Source organism: Dermochelys coriacea, chromosome 10, assembly GCF_009764565.3.
Source record: "Dermochelys coriacea isolate rDerCor1 chromosome 10, rDerCor1.pri.v4, whole genome shotgun sequence".
Classification (NCBI taxonomy): Eukaryota; Metazoa; Chordata; order Testudines; family Dermochelyidae; genus Dermochelys; species Dermochelys coriacea.
In genome coordinates this window covers 55,409,712-55,430,812 of record NC_050077.1, presented here as the reverse complement: position 1 = coordinate 55,430,812, position 21,101 = coordinate 55,409,712, and the positions used below count along the sequence as shown (strand labels likewise).

The following is a 21,101-nucleotide window of genomic DNA, read 5'->3' as shown; positions in this document are numbered from 1 at the left end:
TCTAGCCCTTGGAAGCTTGCCCTTGAATTCAGTTTCTTTATAAATTATTTTTTTTCTCCATTGCATGTAAACTGTATATAATGTGTTTATTGCATGAGTGAGTCCATTATGTGAGCTAGGCTACTAGCATCTTTTAAAAGTATAAAAGGAGGGGGGGGAAACAAAACTTTAGCATAAAGCCCCTTCTTCCAACAGCATTGCAGACTTTGCCAAAAAAACAAAACAAAACCAAAAAAACACACACGCAGAAACCAAGCCTGAAATTGCATTTATCAACTTTACGAGTGCCTCCATATCTTTAAAAATTACACCTGATTTATAGCACACCAGATCTGCAACAGCATTTTGTTTCAGCATTAGCCCTCTTCAGACAAAATTACAAATGCAATCTCATTTCTTATGTATAATGGTTTTACAATGTGGACAAACATCCATTAAGGAATAGATTGAAACCAATTTTATAGTGCAGTTCTACTCTTAAAAAATGACCTGTTCAGCTGAGGATCATGAGGTTTAAAGGCAATTGAAAATTTTTGCACTGGAGAAGTTCTCCCCTGGAAAATGCTGATTTGATAGAATCAAAATTTCACTGTCAATTCCATCAATATTTTTGACAAAACCAGGCCAGTTTCCAGACAGCCCGCCTATCTCTCCATTTGCTTCTGGATCCTCTGCTCCACAGCAGGTTGGTTGGCACGCTCCGCAACTTTCAAGCTGCCTGCTGGCCTTGCCAGCCCCCCTGCATTTTTCAAAAATAGTCCATTTTAATTGTTCTGAAACAGGAGGGTTTTTTTTAGAATTCCTTTTGGTGGAAACATTGTTTTGGATTCAAATGAAAACCAAAATTTCCACATTTTGTGAAAAGGAATTCCCATTTTCTAACCAGCTGTAGCTCTTGAGTTTCACTGATTCATTATCGGAGTTGATCTGTTTAGATCTAAAGTGCCAGTCAAGCTACATTCCTTAGTGCCTGTTCCCTATCTCAAGACACAGCCTGACTGAAACAGCATTGCCAACTCTCTTGATTTAATTATGAATCTCATGATATTTGGTGTGTTTTTCTTTAAAGCTCCTGGAGTCACAAAACCTGAAATTCTCAGTCACATTTTTAAAAAAGTTTCTAACCCTCATGGTTGTGGAGGGGAAAAAGCTCAAAAACATGAACCAGAAGGCAAATAAAAAGAAGCCAACATTTTATTTATATATTCACTAGAATTGCAGGATCAAGGCCTTATAAAGGTATCGCTCCACAGAATCCCATCTAAATCAAAATTACTGGCAACCATTAACTGAATTTTTGCTTTAGAAAAGATTTACTTCATGTCTTCTGTTTTAAAAAAAAAAAAAAAAAAAAAAAGGCTGCAGCATTTTCAGTATCCTTTACAGTAACAAATTTTGTTACATTGTATTTATTATTCATATCTTTTTAGTATTGTTCCTAGAGAAGCTAATATAACTGGTTATTTGTACACAAAGAAAATAAGTACAAAGTTTAAAAAGTTGTCATTTAAGAGCGTTCCATGTTAGTCTAATTCAATGGTTAATTTGAGATTAATTATTTAAAATTAGAAAGTGACTCTGGGCAAATAAAGCATGGTTTAACACAATTTATAAAAATGTTCCAACAAGATGTATACAACATACTCTACTGCATACTGAAATGGATACTGCTCATTTAGCAAAAATGCTGAAAACCTTTGTCTCACTTGAGTTTGCTGATGAATCAGTTTCTGGCAAGAGTTTACAGGCAAACAATAAAAGGCAGCTGCAAATCAGAACAAATATTTTATCTACATATATAAAATGACCATGAAATTGCATCAAACCATCATACAGCAGTGTAGAAGTGCAACGATATCAAATGCCATTCCGTTTTACAACAGCAAATCTCAAATTCTGAGAAACTGAATAAAAAAGCCCTTATGGAAAAAAAAAAAATCCTGTGTTCAGGTACCAATAACATTGACAAGCATGTGAATAACAGCAGGGAGAAGTGCCGTAGTTAATGAAGAATGAACTTCTGTAACTGTCCATTTCATTTAAGTTTAGCGGCACTGTATAGTATAGGAACACATTTTATATGGAGATATTTGAGCCTAATGACAAAAACATGAGGCAGCTGACACCTTACTAGAATCTTGACACATACACCACCGTCCTTTCTTTTTCAAATATGGTGGTAGAATTTTTCATTGTAAACACCAGACCCCATGCTACAGTGGATCTGATGGCAGAAGAAAATACATATTAAAATCTACCATTTCAAAATAGTGCATGCAAAAATCCTGGTTACTAACAGCAGGACTTGAATGTAAACCTTTGAACAGCAGTCTGTAAGGAAAATAACTTTGAAAGTCAGTTAATTTGTTTTCTTTCTTATCTTGTTAAATGGTGCATTTACCCTACAATATGGGGCCTGCATGAATATTTTAGAAACGTAGTCCTGGAAAGTAAAAATAAGAACTATGTAATTAAAATATAACATCAACAAAATTGCCAGAAACAAGTACATTTTAGTACTGCACTTCACAATACCTTTGAATGATGACTCACATTTGAAAGATGTGCGTTGGGAAAATAGTGACTATAAATTGTGAAATTTAGGCCCCTTTCATGGAAGATGAAAGGGAGGAGCAGAGGTTGTTTTGTGGAGTTTTTGTTTTCCCTATGTACATGGTTTTGTAAATTCAAAGAAAAATATTCAATTTCTGCTCTCATTTGGGGGGAGAGAAATTTTTATAGATTTTTTTTTTTGAGGGAAAACAACCTGATCTTCCTATACAATAAATGTTCACAAGAGACAGGTGGGATTCACATTAATAAAACCAAAGTGGCTGTTCAGGTTGTATTTTCACAAGAGGAGGAAAATATAGAAAATATGACCAACAAAAAACTGATCATGGTTTTGAAGCACCTAAAAACAAGCTTCAGGTGTTTTATTGCCTGTTACTTGTGCCCCCATTGTCATCAAAATGAAATTCCTGAAGGAAGAAAGGTTTGTTGCGTTCGATTTGTCTGGAATAAAGGTGTGTATGTATTTATCAGTAATTGTCCCTCATTTTACAGTTGTACTTATTTATTTAAATAAAGCAAATTCCATTTACTACGAGGCTCCACTGCAACCTCTGGTGATGCAAGCCACTGATGCAGGTCTTGGACTCTTATTTTCCCATTTCAATCCCCACTAAATGTTTTGAAACAATGATCACTGCCAGTTAAAAATATATGTAGTTCCCAAAACAGAGCCTCCAGAAAGCAGTATTTCCAGTATAATGCTCAGCTTAAGGCAATTAGTTTTGACAGACTAAGTGTATGTGTGTGTGTGGGGGGGGGGTGTTTGTGTGAGTGCATGCAGAGACTTGGCATGCTAAGGAGGATACTCCTTCTCAGAGTAACAGAAAACAAGATACCATCACCCATGTTCAAAGACAGGTGAAATATTTTGGTACCAGACCATACTGATGGCTTCCAAATCCTATTCTTGGAGAAACCTGCATTTTTTTGTGTGTGTTTTAACTCAGTTTGTGTCTATTTTATTGACTGAAAGTCACTTCTGATGTGCATTCCTTGGTAATTTACTGAAGAGGTATTTGTGAAATCAGGGAGATTGCAAAACTTTCCTTCTTTAAAGACTACATCCAGAAGGAAATCAGGTGCACATGTGAAGATAAAGCTAATACAAAAAGTTTGAATTTAGCAGTTTTCCAATGGAAAAAGGGAGATAATTTTCTCCAATTTTTTTATGAAAACATTTTCCAGTTTTCAACCAGCTCTAATAAAGACTCAGTCAATAAATGAACATGGAAGCCAACGGACCCCAGAAAGATCTGGTCCACTTGGCATTTTCTTATCATGCCTAGCCTTACATCCACCCCTAAAGCGCATGACTACCTTTCACCCAAATCACAAAGTGTTTGTTTGAGAACAGGGGATTAACATTTCTACAGAATAAAAAATACAGAAAATCAGTAAATGCAAGATTTTTTTTAGGAATTAAATTTTCAAACATTTCTGTTCAATGTGGTATATTTGTTAAACTAATCCTAACAAATTCTTGACCATCACTGCCACATGGACTGTGAGCCATTTTAACACTGAGTTTCCGTGGAAGTGTTTTCTTGCTTAGCTTTTTTTTCTTCTGTTGCACTGCCACAGGCCACCACTAGATTAGTTACACTGCTGGCGTGTCCTGGTCTATTTAATTTGTCCTTAATGGACTTGGCTTTCCGAGAATGGCTGTGTAAACTCTTTGATCGTACAGATGGGAATCTACCAGTCCTGTCTGGCTTCACTGATAGTAAGTTTTCTATCGCAGTCCTGTCAGTGACAGGTGTAGAAGTATGAGAGGCACTAACACTTGCTTCGCCAACATCGCTGTCATCTTCTGTATCTGTCAGTAACTGTTTCTGCTCTGCTTGCCTTTCTGCTTCAGACCCACCAGGATATTCTGGACTAGGTTCATTAGAAAGTTTCTGTTCAACCTGGTATTTCCACTCACTAGTCCACTGTTCAACTGTGGAAGGGCACACTTGATCCATTATGGTGTTATAGTCTGTGGTCCAGTTGTTGACCCCTCCAACCAGCTGCCCTCCATGTGCAAATATAAAGCTCCTTGACTTTAGCATGGTTGTTTGACAAGCATTGAACGCTTCAGCAGGGTAATAGCACATTGCCTTAGACTTGTCCAAGGGATAAGAGATAGTAGCTTCTAACTTGGTCCTTTCTACTGTTAAATGAGTGTTCTGAAAATCTGGTCTTGTGACTGACTGTCCATTCATAACAATATCTGTTTGGTTTATGCTTTGGGGAATTGTTTCATCACTCTTGGAAATCCCTTGCTTGTCATCAGATGAAACACAAATATCTGAATCAGATCGGAGTCTAGTTACATTCTGTGCAATTTCTAATGTAGATTTCTTGTAATCTGTAGTGGCAACTGAATTAGCACTAGAGATATAGCAGAGACTACCCTGACGTTCTGGAACCAGCTGCATCTTTGAGGCTGCACAATCTTTCTCTTCTTTCGTACCAAAATAATAGGCTTTTTTGCGCAATCCCATGGCTGGTGATGTTGGAGTGATGCTATCATCAAATGTTAACTCATCACCACTGACATGATATCTATACATGCTGTAGCCATCAGAGCTGTTGATACTGCTTTGCCTCAAGAGGTAAGCGGCATCACATTCAGAAGAAGCTCGTGAGCGTGTATGCGTCAGCTCGGATTTGTCAATACCCACCAGCTTTTCAAGGGCATTCACCATCCGACCAGATAGCTCTTCCAGTTGAGAAAGTCGAAGGTCAACTGTCTGAAGAGAGGCTTTCATAAAATGTTCTCTTTCATTCACTTCTTCTAACCTCATAGACATGTTTTCTACTCTGTGGAGTATAAGGAATAAGATTCATTAAATATACCATAGAATGTTTTCAAGTAACACACAATATGCCACTAATTTCTGCTGAATAATGTTAGAGTTGAATTTTGCACCATACATGTTCCTTACTAATAACTATGTCAAAGGTCATAAGTGCTGAATGTGCAGTTTTCACATAAGGGGTGAAATTTGCTCCTGAGCAGAGATCCAAAACAAGATTTCTACAGCCCCTAAGTCCCACTTAAGCTTTCAAAACAGAACTTAATCATGCATAAGTCTTGTGCTGGCCCTCTGAATAATGGAGAATTTTACAATATATACACTAGCCATTTATTTTAAGGAACAGTTCACCCTTCTAATGCACAAACTGCTCCCCATTTTGTACAAAAGTTTGTGTAACACACTCTACTATATTGTGATTTTCCAACAGTGGAAGCATTGAATATAAATGTAAACTGTTAAAAACCTTGCTTATAGCTACACTACAATGTCACAATATTTGGTATCTTACTGTCTAGTCACTTCTGTTTTCTACCCCATACCCCTTTTTGTTTAAGAAAAAATGTGCCATATTTGATTTTTAATATGAATCATCATCTTAAACTATTCTGCCATTTAATTATTGTGGAAAGACTTTCAGAACTTCTTGAAGAGAAAACTGAAAATTTCTCAGTTTACAGCTGGAGGTTGATATCTTTTATTTTAAAAGGGGAAATTATATGAAATTACACAACATTTAATATTGCAAGGGTGGAACCCTAACACCTTTCTTTTAAAATTACACTGTACCAAATTATTTGGTCCCCAAAACTTCAAAAAAAAAAAATCAACGATGCAAGATGCTGAAGCTCTTGATAAATCTAATCATAATCATTTACTTTTTGACAGCTTTATTCGCACCAAAGACAGTAGGGTTTTCTGGAGTGCAAAGAATGCAGAATCCTGCCATAAATGAATGCCAAAGAGAGTTCTGGATAGTCTCTTAATTTGAGTAAGGAGTTTTAACATCAGATTCCCTTGCTGTGAACCCCTCTCTCATTTCTTATTGCCTTACCTCAGATCCATCCCACTCCAATAATTTACTGTTCATGAGTATTTGGATGGCCATGGGATATTCATGAAAATATCTGAGAACCCTAGAAGTTTCACAAATTCTAACACCAATTGTTATTCATCCAAAAATTCATAAATGGAAACATATTTTATACTATTGCCATTCTTTAGTCTTCTGTTTAAAAACTCTCAGACATTCACTCATGAAGCAGAAACAGTACCCACTGTGACCTAGTTGACCAATCACACACCACAATTAACAGCAAAAGTGACTAGTATACAAAACTATCCATAGGTTGAAGTCTATTTGCATATGTTATTCAGTGAATACTTATGAATAAATTTGCAGAAATCATATCTAGTTCCCAAAACAATATGAACAAAGAACTTTCTAAAATAATTTTATCTGCTCCATTTGTACACTAAAGCAGTTCATTGATCTGATTCTTGTAAATGTTATTGAAAGATTTTGTACTTTCTGTTGAGCTATGCTCATTACATTATATAAAATGGAAATTTAAGCTCTCTCTCTTCTTAGTTAAGTGTCCAGGCAAGTACAAGTCATGTCTGTCTTGAGGTAAGCATGTTTTTACATTTCTTTCCACACATGCCAACCTCTTCACGTATAATAGTCATTCGTCTCTGTAAGGAACTCTATTAATTATATGGGAAGTATTTTCTAATGACAGATTCAAATGTTGACTTGATATAAGATCAAGATAATGATGAGAAACACATTCAGTTGCTGAATGAAAGACTGTACTCTGGAATTTATGGAGTTGTGCACTACTTTAGCCTTTTATTTCTACCTTCCAATTATGTACAAGATATGCAAACAGTAGAATCATTTAAAAATCTATTAAAAATTCTTTCCATTTTCTTGTATAATTTATATCCTAATGGAAGTAACAGTGCAGGAAGACTGAATATAAAACCTACACCCTGGGATGTGATTAGAGATCACATACTAGAAAATCAACTGTGGAAGTAAATTAACATTCTTTTGCTCCCACATACAAAAGCTGATGGAGCATCTGGAGCAAGAAGCCATGAGAAATATGCAGAGCTACTTTGTGACCATGTACCATAATGAATCAGAGAAGCATGTTGTTTCTATTCTATTTGCTGTCACAATAGCCCTGATTTTGACAAATTGCCATGGCATAAACAATGCTGTAGAAATTACACACACATGCACATTTCATTTACTTTCTGACTCCCAGACTGCACATAGACACTATTTGATGTTCAAGACACCTCCCAATCAGAAAGATGTTAAATAGTCAGAGAAAGACGTTTAAGTGGTGGTGGTATGGGTATAAACTTGACATAACTGCAGCCATTATGTGTGTCCAGCCACTATTAGCTGAAAAGCCAAATACCACATAGTTAGGAATAATTGTTAGGAGTTGAGGGCTTGTCTACATTAACCGCTGGATCAATGGCAGCAATAGATCCAGTGGGGGTCAATTTATCGCATCTAGACTAGATGCGATAAATTGACCGCCAAGCACTCTCCCATCGACTCCAGTACTTCACCGGAGCAAGAGGCGCAGGCGGAGTCGACGGGGGAGCGTCTGCTGTCGACATACCACAATGAAGACACCGCGGTAAGTGGATCTAAGTATGTCGACTTCAGCTACGTTATTCACGTAGCTGAAGTTGTGTAACTTAGTTCAATATCCCCCCCCACCCCCAGTGTAGACCAGGCCTAAAAGGTAAGGCCAAATAGATGCATGATCACCGTTTTGCTAATCAGAATAAGAAGATGGGACAGAGAGTTAATGAACCATAAGAATGGAAGAGAGTGTTTGGATAGCTGACCTTGGTTTTGAGTGCCCCTGACATAGAAGTTTTATTGTTGTTATGATTAGAAATGCTTTGCTGATAAGGAATAATGAGCAATTTGCTGAAGCTAGGAGAATTGGTGACCCATTAGGAGTTACTAAGCGTTATGTGCTTTATTTAAGTTACCTATAAAAGATTAAGTAAAAGAATACACTTTGGAGCAGTTCAAGGAGCTTTTCTTCGAGCAGAGACTGACATCTTTTCCTCAGCAGCTGGACAGAAGACGGACCCCCGGAAGCCTGGCTGTTGATCATTCGAAACCATCTCAGACTTTGGGTAACTATGTTTGGGGTGCTCTAAAACTATTGCCATGGCATGCACGCGTCTGCTTGAGACTCAATAAAGAAGGAGCTTTTGGTGAAAGCATCTTGTTTGTACCAATCATTCATCAGACAGAGGAGCTGTGTCCCCATTGATTTATTCCTTACACTGCCTGTAGAAAACAGGTTAAGTTACCTCAGTTTTGGGTTCTGAAAACTCTGGGTAACAACGGCACTGATTTGTGAGGATTTCTTAAAAGAAACATATGGATAGAGTGGTCACCATTAAGATGTTGACATCTACTGTTCTGAGTTAATTAGCACTACTGTGACATTGCAGGTATTCCTTTTACTATCACAGTCACACTATTTGCACATGGTAAATGTTATGACTTGGCTAAATGATGACTGAGAGGATTATTATATTTGGCTATTATTATTCTAAAGATGTAAAAAACAGCAGGAATAAATCAAGGATGGTCCTTAGTATGGGGCTATAACTAGGGATTAGTGAGTATGCAAAAGGGTAAGGGAATCTATAGACTGAATATCAGGTATCATTTTCTTAATAGCGAGATTTTGTATTTTGTGGAATAGTCATCCAAGGGAATGATAGAAGGCCCATCATTTGAGTTATTTTAAAACTGCCACTGGAATAGGTAGTATATGTGAAAACATTCTGTAGGGAAAAACCCTGCCAGAGCAGGGTTGTTGATTAGATGACCTAGTAATAGGGACATATACTACTACTACTACTACTACTACTACTACTGGTTAGGTCTTCATATTTACAAATATTACCTAAGCCTCACAACACCCCAGTGAGGTACACATAGGTATGATTGCTATTTACAAATGGGGATAGAGAGGTTAAATGATTTGCTCAAGACCTCAGAGGGAATCCTCATCAGTCTAGATTAGAATTCAAGAGTTCTGGGTGTCCAGACCCGACGTGCAGACCTCTAGAACATAATTCTCCCTTCCTATTTCACTGCTCTTGTCATTTGATTCCACTCTAATACAATAGGACAATCTGTTGGAAATCAAACAAGTCATCATTTGTTAAACTAGGTAGAAAAAATGTCTCTGAACTTTACACAGCTGAGTGGGGGAGAAAGAGGAAGTGTAGAAGTAAAATGTGGGCAAGACTCTTGCAGTATACCCAGACCACACAGAAGCAAACATTGCTAGAGATCTCATGAGAAAACCTGCTCTTGTGAGAGATTCAGTTTTGGAGACAGGTTGTTAGGTATGGTTAAGATAAGAATACAAACTTTTGGTGCATTTTTTTTGAGGCTACAAACATCACATAGCTTGACTAATACTAGGTGTCAATGAACAGAAAAAAAGTTTTCTAATCACTAGTAAAATTAGGTTTGGTTTCTGTTTTCACTAGTCACCTTTCAGATGTGACTCTGATACGTTCATCATTAGATGATTGTTGTTCATCCTCCTTTTCCTGAAAATATTCCTCAACACATTGCTCTTCAAATTCATACAATTTCTTCAGCTCTTCATCATTCAGAAACAATTCTGCATAAAATTGTAAAATGTATTAGTTGAATTGCCCAAGATTCAGATAATTTTAAATCCAATATAACAGGTGGGTTTTTCTTTTGTAGGGCTTTTTGGATTTTGCAGCGGTGGGGGTGGGGGAGGCAGGGGAAGGGATTGAAGGTTTTGTTCCTGCAATCCTTGCTTGGGCACTTAATAAACAGGCTAGCTGTAAACAGGCAACCACCACTTAGCCAAAGTCCTGAGCGCAATGTTATCTTAATCAGTCAATCTGATTGCTAGTTTAGATGAGTCGTCTTTTTTACCCTATCACATTCAGAAATTAAATCCAATGGGTCAGTTTGTTCCATTGACAGACTTTGGGTAAGGACTTTTCAAAAAATTGCTGCTATTTTAAAAAAAAAAAAGGAAAAACAAATGTGAGAAAAAAACCCCTTGGGAATGCTCCATATTATTTTCAGAGGTGCCATATATGCAACTCTTTTGTATCTGGGCATCTGTAATGAAAATATAATTACCTACAAAATATGTTTCCCATGAAAAATAGAAACAAGGAAAGGTAAAAATACTACATGAATGCTAAAATCTGTTTGATTAAATAATTTTCTTCTTCTTAATCATCATTATTATCATGTTAAAAGTAACAATTTCAGGGCACTTCCATCTTCAAAGCATTTTACAGATGATAATTAATCCTCACAGTGCTCCTGTGAGATAGGTAGGTATTATTACATGTGGGGAAACTGAGGCACAATATTGTTCTACATGAACTATTAAAAGCAAGAGAGAAGTCAATGTGAGAGATAAGACTAAACCCCATAATAGCTGTATCCCCTCAATTTCTTTGTGAATGACCTCCATTACCTATTCTTTCCTTCCCACTGGGTGGCCTTTGTTATAATTTGGTAAATCTGGACTAAACAGATGCCAAGAGTACAGGGTCAGCCAATTTAAAAAAAAAAGGGCGAAGGAAGAGCGGCAGCAGCAGTGCAGCATCATATTCTGTGGGCCCAGGACCCCGGAGACCTCTATGAATGTATTAGTTTGATGCAAGTGTTGTCACATACTGACTTTTACTTATACTGCCAATGGCCAAGGTGAAGAAAACGAATGGCAATTAGCACTGGATAAATGGCTGCTTTGTGGTGAAAATGGTAGAAAGAGCTCTATTTATAACACACAGTCCTTCACGTACTCAGTCCCCGGTCATGCTCATCTTGGTCCCCTTCTTGTTTCTTCCTACAGCGACAGCAGAGGCGGATGATGATTATGTAGAGGTGGCTGAAGATGATCATAGGTGGAGGTAGGACAGGTCTGTCGTGGAATGTCATGATCAGCTGATATCGCTGGAATTTCCAAACTTGATTGGATATGGACTTCACTTCAAAGAAGGTATTGCTGCAAGAGAGGTTATTGTATTGTTTTCCATTAGGTTCCGATGATCCTTTGCCATAAACAAGCATAAAATTAAAAATACAAAGGATATTAAATAGCAGTCTGAGTTCAGATACAATAATTTGACATGAATTGCTGAGTTGTGTAGCCAATCATTTCAGCAGTTATTATAAAGCCCGGAGGCTCTAGTTGGAAGAGACTGTTAAGACTGCTGATTAAGTTGAACTGATAATTTAGCTATCCTTTTGACTGTGGTAGAACAGCAGCACACTCCTCCCCAGAAGGGTATCCTTTTAGAATAGTGGTTCTCAAAAACATATTTGACCAGGCCCCCCTTCTTTGTGTCTGTAGTCGTTTATGTGCTCCTCCTCCCCGCACAAATACATATACCACCACCCAGCTCTGAAGGCAGAGCAGAAAGCAGCGGCTGCTGGGTGGACGCTCAGCTCTGAATGCAGTGCCATGCCAGCAGCAATGCGGAAGTAAGGGTGGCAATGTGAAAGTTGATATTCGTCAATATCACTTTTCACAGCAGCCTTAGTGCCCCATTGCCACCCTTACTTCTGTCTTGCTGCTGCGCCCCAGGGGCTGAGGGCTGGAGACCCACCTCCTGGTGAGGGATTGGGGCGGGGAGGAAGGGAAGGAGAGCCTAAGCTTGGGCTGCCTGGGGGAGGGGACGGGGAGAAGAGCTGTCCCCTTTATCCCCGTCTCCCGCATGTGCACTGTCCTTCCACACAAGCCCTAGCTACCCGGGGCTGACAGCCACAGCTCTTTAAAAAAGCACAGAGCTCGCACCTTCCAGGACACATTCCTGCACTTCCATTGGGAGGTCCACCCCATAGTTTGAGAACTGCTATTTTAGAATATTTGCCCCAGTATATAAAACCTCTCAGCAGTCATGGAGAAAAATAAGCTCTGAAAAAATATATACATCACAGAACTCCTATTTTGGAGCATGGTTATAAACAAAGTGCTGCTAGTAACACATCCCAGTGTTTTATGTTACAAAGAGTATTAAACACATGAAAGGTATTTTGTATAATAAAACTCAGAAGCTTCACATGGCCTATCCTGATCAGCTTGACCTAAATAGCAGACTTTTTCCTAAAGCAATCACAAAATGTCCTCAGTTCAAACTTCAATTCATATAAACTTCTCCACTTCAGAACACAACACAGATACTTGCAAAGAGCTGTTCTTAGAAGCCAAAGATTTTCATTTTTGCCATCAAAGCCAGGTGTGTTGTTAAAAGAATTTATTTAGGAGTTCAGTGGATTTGGAGGGGTAGAAAAGGGACAGTGCTAGACTTAGAGACTAACAATAGACTCTCTTATCAACTGAAAGCAAGTCATGCAGTTCTGAATGTGATGTGAAACTTTTCAAGCTATTTTAGCATCCCCAAATACTCTATTTTTACTAAACCATCAAAGGTTATCTAAACTCCTTTTTTTAAAAAAAAATATTCTAATCATTTCTTTTCTGACTTGCTGTGTTTTAAAATTCTTACATACCGTTTCATGAAAATAATTAAAACATGACTGCATGATACTGGCCAATTTAGCTTTATTCTACTGTCTTCTCCATTTGCAAGAGTTCTCTAGCTGAATATTATCATCTGCCATTATGTGGAGTTAACAGCATGACCTACTTCCTAAACTGCTGATTCTTTGGTCTTTTCAGTCAATAATAACTGCCATTGTATGTAAGGGTTTTTTTCCAGCTATGTGACTGGCATTTTAGTTCTTTAAATTTCATGACCTTTTAAGCTACCAAACCTCCTAACTATATACACTTTGTGAAGTACATTCCTGGGCATGACGTGTAAACTAGGTATCAGGCCCAACAAAATGCTATCTATCTATGCCTGCAAGCACTGCAAAGCTGTATATACATGGGGAACACCACTTCATGTGTATCTCCACTTAAGTGGTGCTTTTGAGCATGACTTATTAGTAACAGTCATTTCTAGTGTTCCCTCCCATCCCATCCCCATATCATGATGGGAAAAACATCCAGGTACCTGTGACTGGGCCAGCCATCTCCCATGCATCCTCCGCCCATGGCTTAGGGTCACACTACAAGCAGCCTGCCTCACTTTCCCATCTTGGACTGTTCAAGAAACTAATAAAACACTTTTGCCCATTCTCATCCCTTATTAGGTTGTGTCCTATTAAATTAACAAACATTCAAAATAAAAGTTTTCAAGTCCATCCAAAGTCTACACTTCTCTTTCTCTTCCCTGCTTTGGCAGCCCACTTCCAGGCGCTACCTGGCTGGAGTCTCAGTCCTTACTCCCAGGACTCACTGCGAGAGCCTGCTCACTCCCAGCAGCCTCCAATCCTAGGCATGCCCCACCTTTCAGCCTTTTTGCTGCTGAGCTCTCCGGTGTGGCTCACTCTGTAATCAAGGTTGTCTAGCCCCACCCTTCAAGGATGAGCCACTCTGTTACAGTACCGAACATAAAGAGAAAGTGGTAGAAGTGGATAAAAATTCCCTGGTTTTGCTTTGTGACTATCAATGACAGGAATATAAATGATCAGTTTGATCATTGTGATTATCAGTTTTGCACTCCGGACACCTCTCAGACTAGCCGTAAAAATACACAAGGCTTAGGCAGTTTGTAAGCATCTTTTATCTGGTTTCAACGGGGAAGAGCCCTTTTCTCGGATACATTCTCCTTGTACCAGGTCTCACCTTTTTCTTCTAGTGATCCCTGAATTCCATCCAGGGGACTACTAGTATATTTTGCAAAGTCAGTAGAGCAACTGATGTACTTGGGATGGAGCTGCCTTACATCTGAATAACCTCTTTTTACATCTGAGTGACAATAACCACTGCAACCTCAGTGCAATTCACTTGTTTAAACATAGTTGGTAGAGGCTGAAGTGGCTGCTAGGAACTAGTGTCACTCAGTATTAGGCATCATGGCACCGTGATTCCTAGCAGTCACTTCAGTTGCTTCAAAACACCATTAGCTCACCAGAGTGTGAAGGTCCTTTAGGTCTACATAGAAGTTGACAGAGGAGGTGAGACCATAAGTCCCCAAATCCCCAGACAAGATTTTATTTTCATATTTTCTTCTTTCTCTGTGGCTCAGTTAATATTCTTCATTCTAATCTGGTAGATAGAGGAGTAGCTAGACTCATACTGAACTTGTGGGGCTTTGGCATCCCAATATTTGGCAGAGGAGTGGGTAGTTAAATGTATTCCAATATTTGCAGCTTCCCACATTTTGGAAACAAGTTCCACCTCTTGCTTTGTATTAAGCTGTATTCATTATATTGTATGACATGACGTATTCCCCTGGTTTCAGAGATCCAAAGTCTGGTTCCTACACAAGCCCAATTAAATGGGTGGTGCACAAGGACATTATGCAGGGTTTTGACCCGAACTCTCCTCCCTAACTCAGAGACAAAACATGGAGCTACAGAGCCCGAGTGCAGGGGATCAGGCCCATGTATCTGGGAATAGTGGATGTACACCATGCTCCCGACCTTCTGATCCTTGTGATGTTGTGATAGTTGGGCTGACAAATTTACCTAATTGTGAGCTCAAATGTAAAAGGGAGTGAAAGTTCATAAAATGTCACAATAACCTACAACAAATGGTAATAGGAAAAGGTATAAAAAAAAAGAGAGGCAGACTGAATTAGTCCAAACAAAAAGATCTTGCTATAACTCTAGGACTGTGTTAAAATCATGCCTGGTAAACAAGAACAGTGCAGAACTGGAAATCAATTAATCAAAATTGGTGTGTCAGAAATTAGGCCTAATTGGTGGACAAAATAATGAGGGAATGAGCTATTCCACCACTTGCTCCCTTTTGGGGCTTGGAATTTTTTTTTTTAAAGGTGGGGGAAGAGAAGCTTGGGGGTGGGGGAATTTGGCTACTGAATTGAGCTTCACCAAGTCTGCTGCAAAGTCCATTGAACCATGTTTTTAATGCATGGAGGGCCCCAGTGGAACCTCTCCATACTCAGCACCTCTGCACAAAGTGGAACCTCACTAGTTATGCTTTATTCACAGCACTCTTGTGCTATGATGTTGCTGGAGTACTTGGCCCAGAGAACATACACAAAGCACAGAGAAACAAAAATTGCTTTCATCAGGAGAGACACTGAAGGATGTCACAACTAATTAAATACCAACCTGAGCTAGCTAAACTCTCTAATACCCATCTTTGCAAGGCCTGGTGAATTTGTAACAAACTCTCTTCTGGCCTTTCCCATTGTATTTATTTAGATGGTATACAGAGGCTCAAAAAGTTAAAGATGTTAACAAGACACTGTCACTGTCAGTAAACAGCAAGGCTCAGGGTTTGGTATACAATGACCTCAGCCAGCTTGGTACCACTGCAATCAGACCATTAAAAATCCTTTTCACCTTTTATTAGAAGATACAGAAAAAGGAAAAACAGTTCAAGAATTTGAAATGTAAAATATTAAACAAGGCTTTCATTTTAACAATTTTCCTTGCTCCCTCGCCCTTTAGCTGGAGAGAGGTTTTAGACGGTAATACTCCCTTGTTTGACTGTCTTTTAGATGATATTAAAAATGGTAATAACTGTCTTTTTTGAGGAAAAGAGAAGACATTAGTTGAGATGGGCTGGAGCTGTTAAAGTTTGATCCAGTTTCTTAAGAAGACAAAACAAGAGAAACACTAGAGAGAACAGAAAAGAACAGCAAAGAGAGAAAATGCAGCTTCAGTCTCCGATTTTGATGTTCACGTGCAACCCCTCTGCTAGAAAAACACAGACCCAGCACACAATCTATCAGCCACTGGCAAACTTGTATCAGCATTGGGCTGTTTAGGACATTGCTTTTAGCAGCCTCTTTCTGGTCCCAGGCTCACAGCAATGTTGAAAAATATACTGTAGTAACTTGCTAAGCCAGGTTCTTATCAGACAAAAGGAAAAAGGAGAGAGGCAGGAAAGAGAAGAAATAAGATAGGGAAGGAAAAGTTGTGTTGTTGGGGGTGGAAGGATAAAGTCTCTTATCCAGGGTAGTGGCTGAGATTTATCCAGAGCCGGCAGAAGTAGCAATGTCAGCTGGGTCTCTCAGGCCCAGTCTGGTCAGGACATCTCTCAGGATCAGCAAGACAAAGGTGTGGGGTCCCAGGATATAGTAGGGATGGCAGCCATGATGGTGAAGCTCAATCCAGTAGCCAAATTCCCGCACCCCCAAGCTTCTCTTCCCCCACCTTTAAAAAAAAAATCTAAGCCCCAAAAGGAAGCAAGTGGTGGAATAGCCCATTCCCTCGTTATTTTGTCCACCAATTAGGCCTAATTTCTGACGCACCAATTTTGATTAATTGATTTCCAGTTCTGCACTGTTCTTGTTTACCAGGCACGATCTTAACACAGTCCTTGAGTTATAGCAAGATCTTTTTCTTTGGACTAATTCAGTCTGCCTCTCTTTTTTTTTTTTATACCTTTTCCTGTTACCATTTGTTGTAGGCTATTGTGACATTTTATGAACTTTTACTTTTGAGCTCACAAATTAGATAAATTTGTCAGCCCAATTATCACAACATCCCTGACTTGTTAACTTATTTTCAATTAAAATTCAAATATTTGTCAATCCCATTAACAGAACAATTGGACTTTGGGTGTAGTGCAAATTCACAAACTGCTATCTATTTGCAAAACCATAGTATAATTTGCTCCTGCTTATAGTCTCTCACCGGCATTTCATCTTAGTATTAAGAAAATAAGAAAGATAAGTTAACAATCATACAGTTAAGCACTTACTTGAAGACAGCAATCAGCAGATTTACCAGTAGAATGTTTGCTACCAGAAGGTAACAAGCCATGATAGCAGGAGTGAGCCAGGCCCCAGGTATGCATGGAGGGAGACGTTTACCATCCTCATCATAAAGATTATCCCCACAAGGAGCTGAAGAGACAATTGAAAGTTTACTTTTCAGTGCTTGCCTGACATTGAAAACACTGATCATATTTATGTAAAGATTAAATCTGCATAAAATTTCCTAGCACAAATATCCATGTTAAGAGTAGAACCAAATGGAGTTTTCCAGTAGAACCAAATTGAGTTTTTGGGCCAAATTCAGCTGCCAGTTACACCACGTAAATGCAAAATAACCTCCCCTCATAGTGAATAGTTATTCCAGATTTGTGGTGATGTAACTGATATTAGAATTTAGTCCATAGGACATTTGGATTTTTTTCCTCAATAGCAAAACTGGATCAGGAAGAGATCTCATAAGTCTAAGCACATGTAAACCTTTTAATACCAGAATAAAAAAAGAACCATTTAAAAGTGGAGAATGAAGCCCATATGGGGAAATCTGAAGTTGCTGCAAGGTGCGGAAACTAGGGCTATCTACATACTACAACTTAAGTCGGTAGAAGTTACACCACTCAGGAGTGTGAATAAATCATTCCCCTGAGCGACGTCAGTTACACCGACCTAAGCACTGGTGCAGACAGTGCTATGTCAGCAGGAGAGCTTCTCCAACCAACCTGCCGTCCACAGGGGCTGGAGTAATTAATTCGATAGGGAGAGCTCTCTTCTGTCGGCTTAGAGCATCTGCACTAGCAGTGCTACCACGATGCAGCTGTATTGGTGCAGCTGCAGTGCTGCAAGCTCCGTAGTGTAGCCATAGCCTAGATAGTTTCATTTCCTCACTCCCAAAACTCCCAGTTAGACGGTAAGTTCTTTGTCAATGGCAAAACTCCTATTGCGTTCAATGGTACAGGATCATAAGTATTCATCAGTGAGATTTAAAACTGTACAGAGACTAAAAACCTAATATGAGAGGCAAACAAGTGGTAAGACACCTAAAAGGGGTCAGTAGATGGGCACTAAGTTCTGAAAACCAGGGCTATTTAAGATGTCTCCAGTCAGGCACCCAAAATCACTAGTTACTTTTGAAGATATTGGCTTATGAATCACGTTTGAAAAGTAAGGGCTTGTGTATATGGTAGGTAATGTGCTATACAGGGGTGTGATTTCTAAAGTACAGTAACATGCTGTGCATTAATTGGTCCGTATAGACCCAGCTAGTGTGCATTAAAGATTTCCCCTAGTGCACTTTTAAGTGCTTGAAACAGTAATACGTTAAAGTGCACTAGTGTATGCCAGCAGGGTCTACATGAACCAGTTAAAGTGCAATAAGTTAGTGTGCTTTAAATCACACCCCTGTAGAGTGCATTACCCCCACCATTTAGACAAGCCTTAAGTTTGTTCTTACTTTAAATATAGTTCCAGTTGGTTTCAAACCCTGGGGGCTGGATCTACAAATACTTACCATTAGGTGAAACACTTTATAGCAGCAAGTACTCTCCCACTGAAGTCTTATAAAAGACACTGTGCCCAGCAGTAATTTTTTGCAAAATCTGGTTTGCCAGCATAAATGGAACCAATTTATTATAAAAGTGTTTGCAAAAACTAACATTCGCAACCTCTTTTTAAGTGATTTGAAATCAGCTTGATTCTGTCTACACTCTCCTGAAAACACATATTTACGTCTGGTTTAGCCAGAACTATATTTAAGGAAAGTTCAAAGTTGGTTTCCAAACATGGCACCAAGTTATACACTAATCCTATATTTCTGGTTATCATGTGGAAACTGGACATATAAAGTCAAGTAAATCTCAAAAACACGATTGCCCAACTAGCTTTTTAAAATATTAATGTAGAATTTGGATAATCAAAAGAAATTAAATTCTCTGTGTGCAATAGCTCACATAATATAATTAAAAAAGGATAATTGTGGTGGTAACTCTATAGAATGAACAAAAATGTTGGCACTTAATTGCAAATCAATAAAGTAGTACCCAATCAGTTCTTTTTATAATTAAAAAAATTCCCCCGTTCCTTTGAAAGTAGAAAAACAAAAATCTGACATCTGAATTTTGTCAGAACACTATAATTAAAATACCAATATCCAGGGAAGAAAAAGACTAATGAACGCATTTAACTAAATGAGATAATCAGCTCCCCACATAGACTTACGATTGATTTCCATGGCATAGACTACACAGCAATTTGAAAGCAAAAAAAGGAAAGAAAACAACAGAATAATAGAGGGAAAAAGAAAACAAACGACTGACAATACAGTAGTTGTTTTGCTGCCAAGAAAAGGTAAGCAATTTAATATTAGTACAGTAGAGACATATGCTTAGAAACAAAGGCTTTGTTAGAGTTCCTGTACATTCTGCAATTTCCTTTTCATTTTGTCTTCCCCAAATGCTACATATGGCAGCAAATTCATGACTGTAAAAATAAATCACAAAATGGTGCTGGCAGATGATCATTTAAATATAAAAGATATTATCAGTAAAACACTATTGACAGTCACCACAAAGTTACCACACAAACTTAATCTTTCAGCTATTATAGAAACAAACTTCCTCCTGTTTCCAGAAAGCAGAGTCCTGGCATTGACTTTGCTGGCTGCTTCCTTTCCTATTATCATTCTATATTAAAATGATCAACAGCTATGATACAAATATATTGTTATAGTGTCTAATATCATTAAAATCTAATTTGATTATCTTTTATGGGTACTGGTGTGCCCGTCCTTAGAAAGTCTTAAGCAGGATCACCACTTCTGCTTATGAATTTGATCCTGTTAAGTACTAAATACTTCGGATTTCATGCTCATATGGCTCTTTTACATTGTTGCATTGGAGTGAATTTCATCCTTAAGGCAAAATCCTGGCTTCATTGAAGTCAATGGCAAAACTCCCTTTGACTACAATGATGCCAGGGTTTTATCTTTGATATACAGTTGTGACAAAGGAAAGTAACAAAACAATGCATTTTACTGAACTACTGAGAGGAGAACATGATATGGTACTTTCCCATAAATCATTTATGTGTTGCAAAAGGACCTCACTGTGTCTGACATATTGGTTGGATTGCCTACTGTAGTCACATCCAGGTAAATTGTTAAGGGGAGCTAACTTACACTCATAGAAAGATTAGACTGAAATCTATTGTCTTTGAAAGCAGAATGGTCTTTAGAAAGTAGGTGCTTATGGGCCTGTCCACACAGGAAAGTTATAACTGTTTAAGGTAACTGTGAACTTTAAACCAATATAATTTAACTGATATAACTTCTCATGTGGACATTCTTATTTCAGTGTAAGAATACCTTTTTCCAGTTTTGATTATGTCTCTTTGGAAGCAGTTTAAGCTAAGCTGAATAAAACCACTCTTATTCTGAAATAAGAGCATTCACATAGAGAGTTATATACGAATAACTACATTGGTTTAACTATACCACTATAACTATATTAGTATAACTGGAAAAATCTCTTGTGTAGATAAACCCTGTGTAATCTACCTTTTGTTAACCCCAAGTGGTCTTTCATCTTACTGAGGTAGGATTTTCTGAGTCCTTGGCTAATCACATTTTCCCATAATTGGACTTTATGGTGTATAGTCGGGGTACAGAGTTCAGACCTGGGACAGTGCATGTAAAGCAGGATACAGAGACAAGGAGAGGTGCTGAGAACAGTGTATGTTTTAGCTGACTTTTGAGAAAAACAGACCTGTCTACATGAGACTTTGCTGTGGCTTTTACCATCTGTGTTCAAGGTGAATAGGAATTTGTGTACATACTGTGAACCACGTGGACTATAGCAATAGCCTCAATCTCTGCCTTAGTCATTTCTCCCAACATGAGAA

At 38.4% G+C, this 21,101-nt stretch overlaps 1 protein-coding gene across 1 annotated transcript in view; it reads right to left on the bottom strand.

The window, feature by feature from the left end:
* Positions 1 to 291: 291 nt before the first annotated feature.
* The window catches only part of TRPM1 (transient receptor potential cation channel subfamily M member 1), a 135,191-nt gene continuing 114,381 nt past the window's right edge, over positions 292 to 21,101 (bottom strand). The window contains 4 exon segments of the mRNA XM_043494683.1: positions 292 to 5,379; positions 9,937 to 10,069; positions 11,247 to 11,449; positions 17,195 to 17,339. Of these exon segments, the coding sequence (XP_043350618.1) occupies positions 4,089 to 5,379; positions 9,937 to 10,069; positions 11,247 to 11,449; positions 17,195 to 17,339 (1,772 nt within the window). The 3' untranslated portion in view covers positions 292 to 4,088.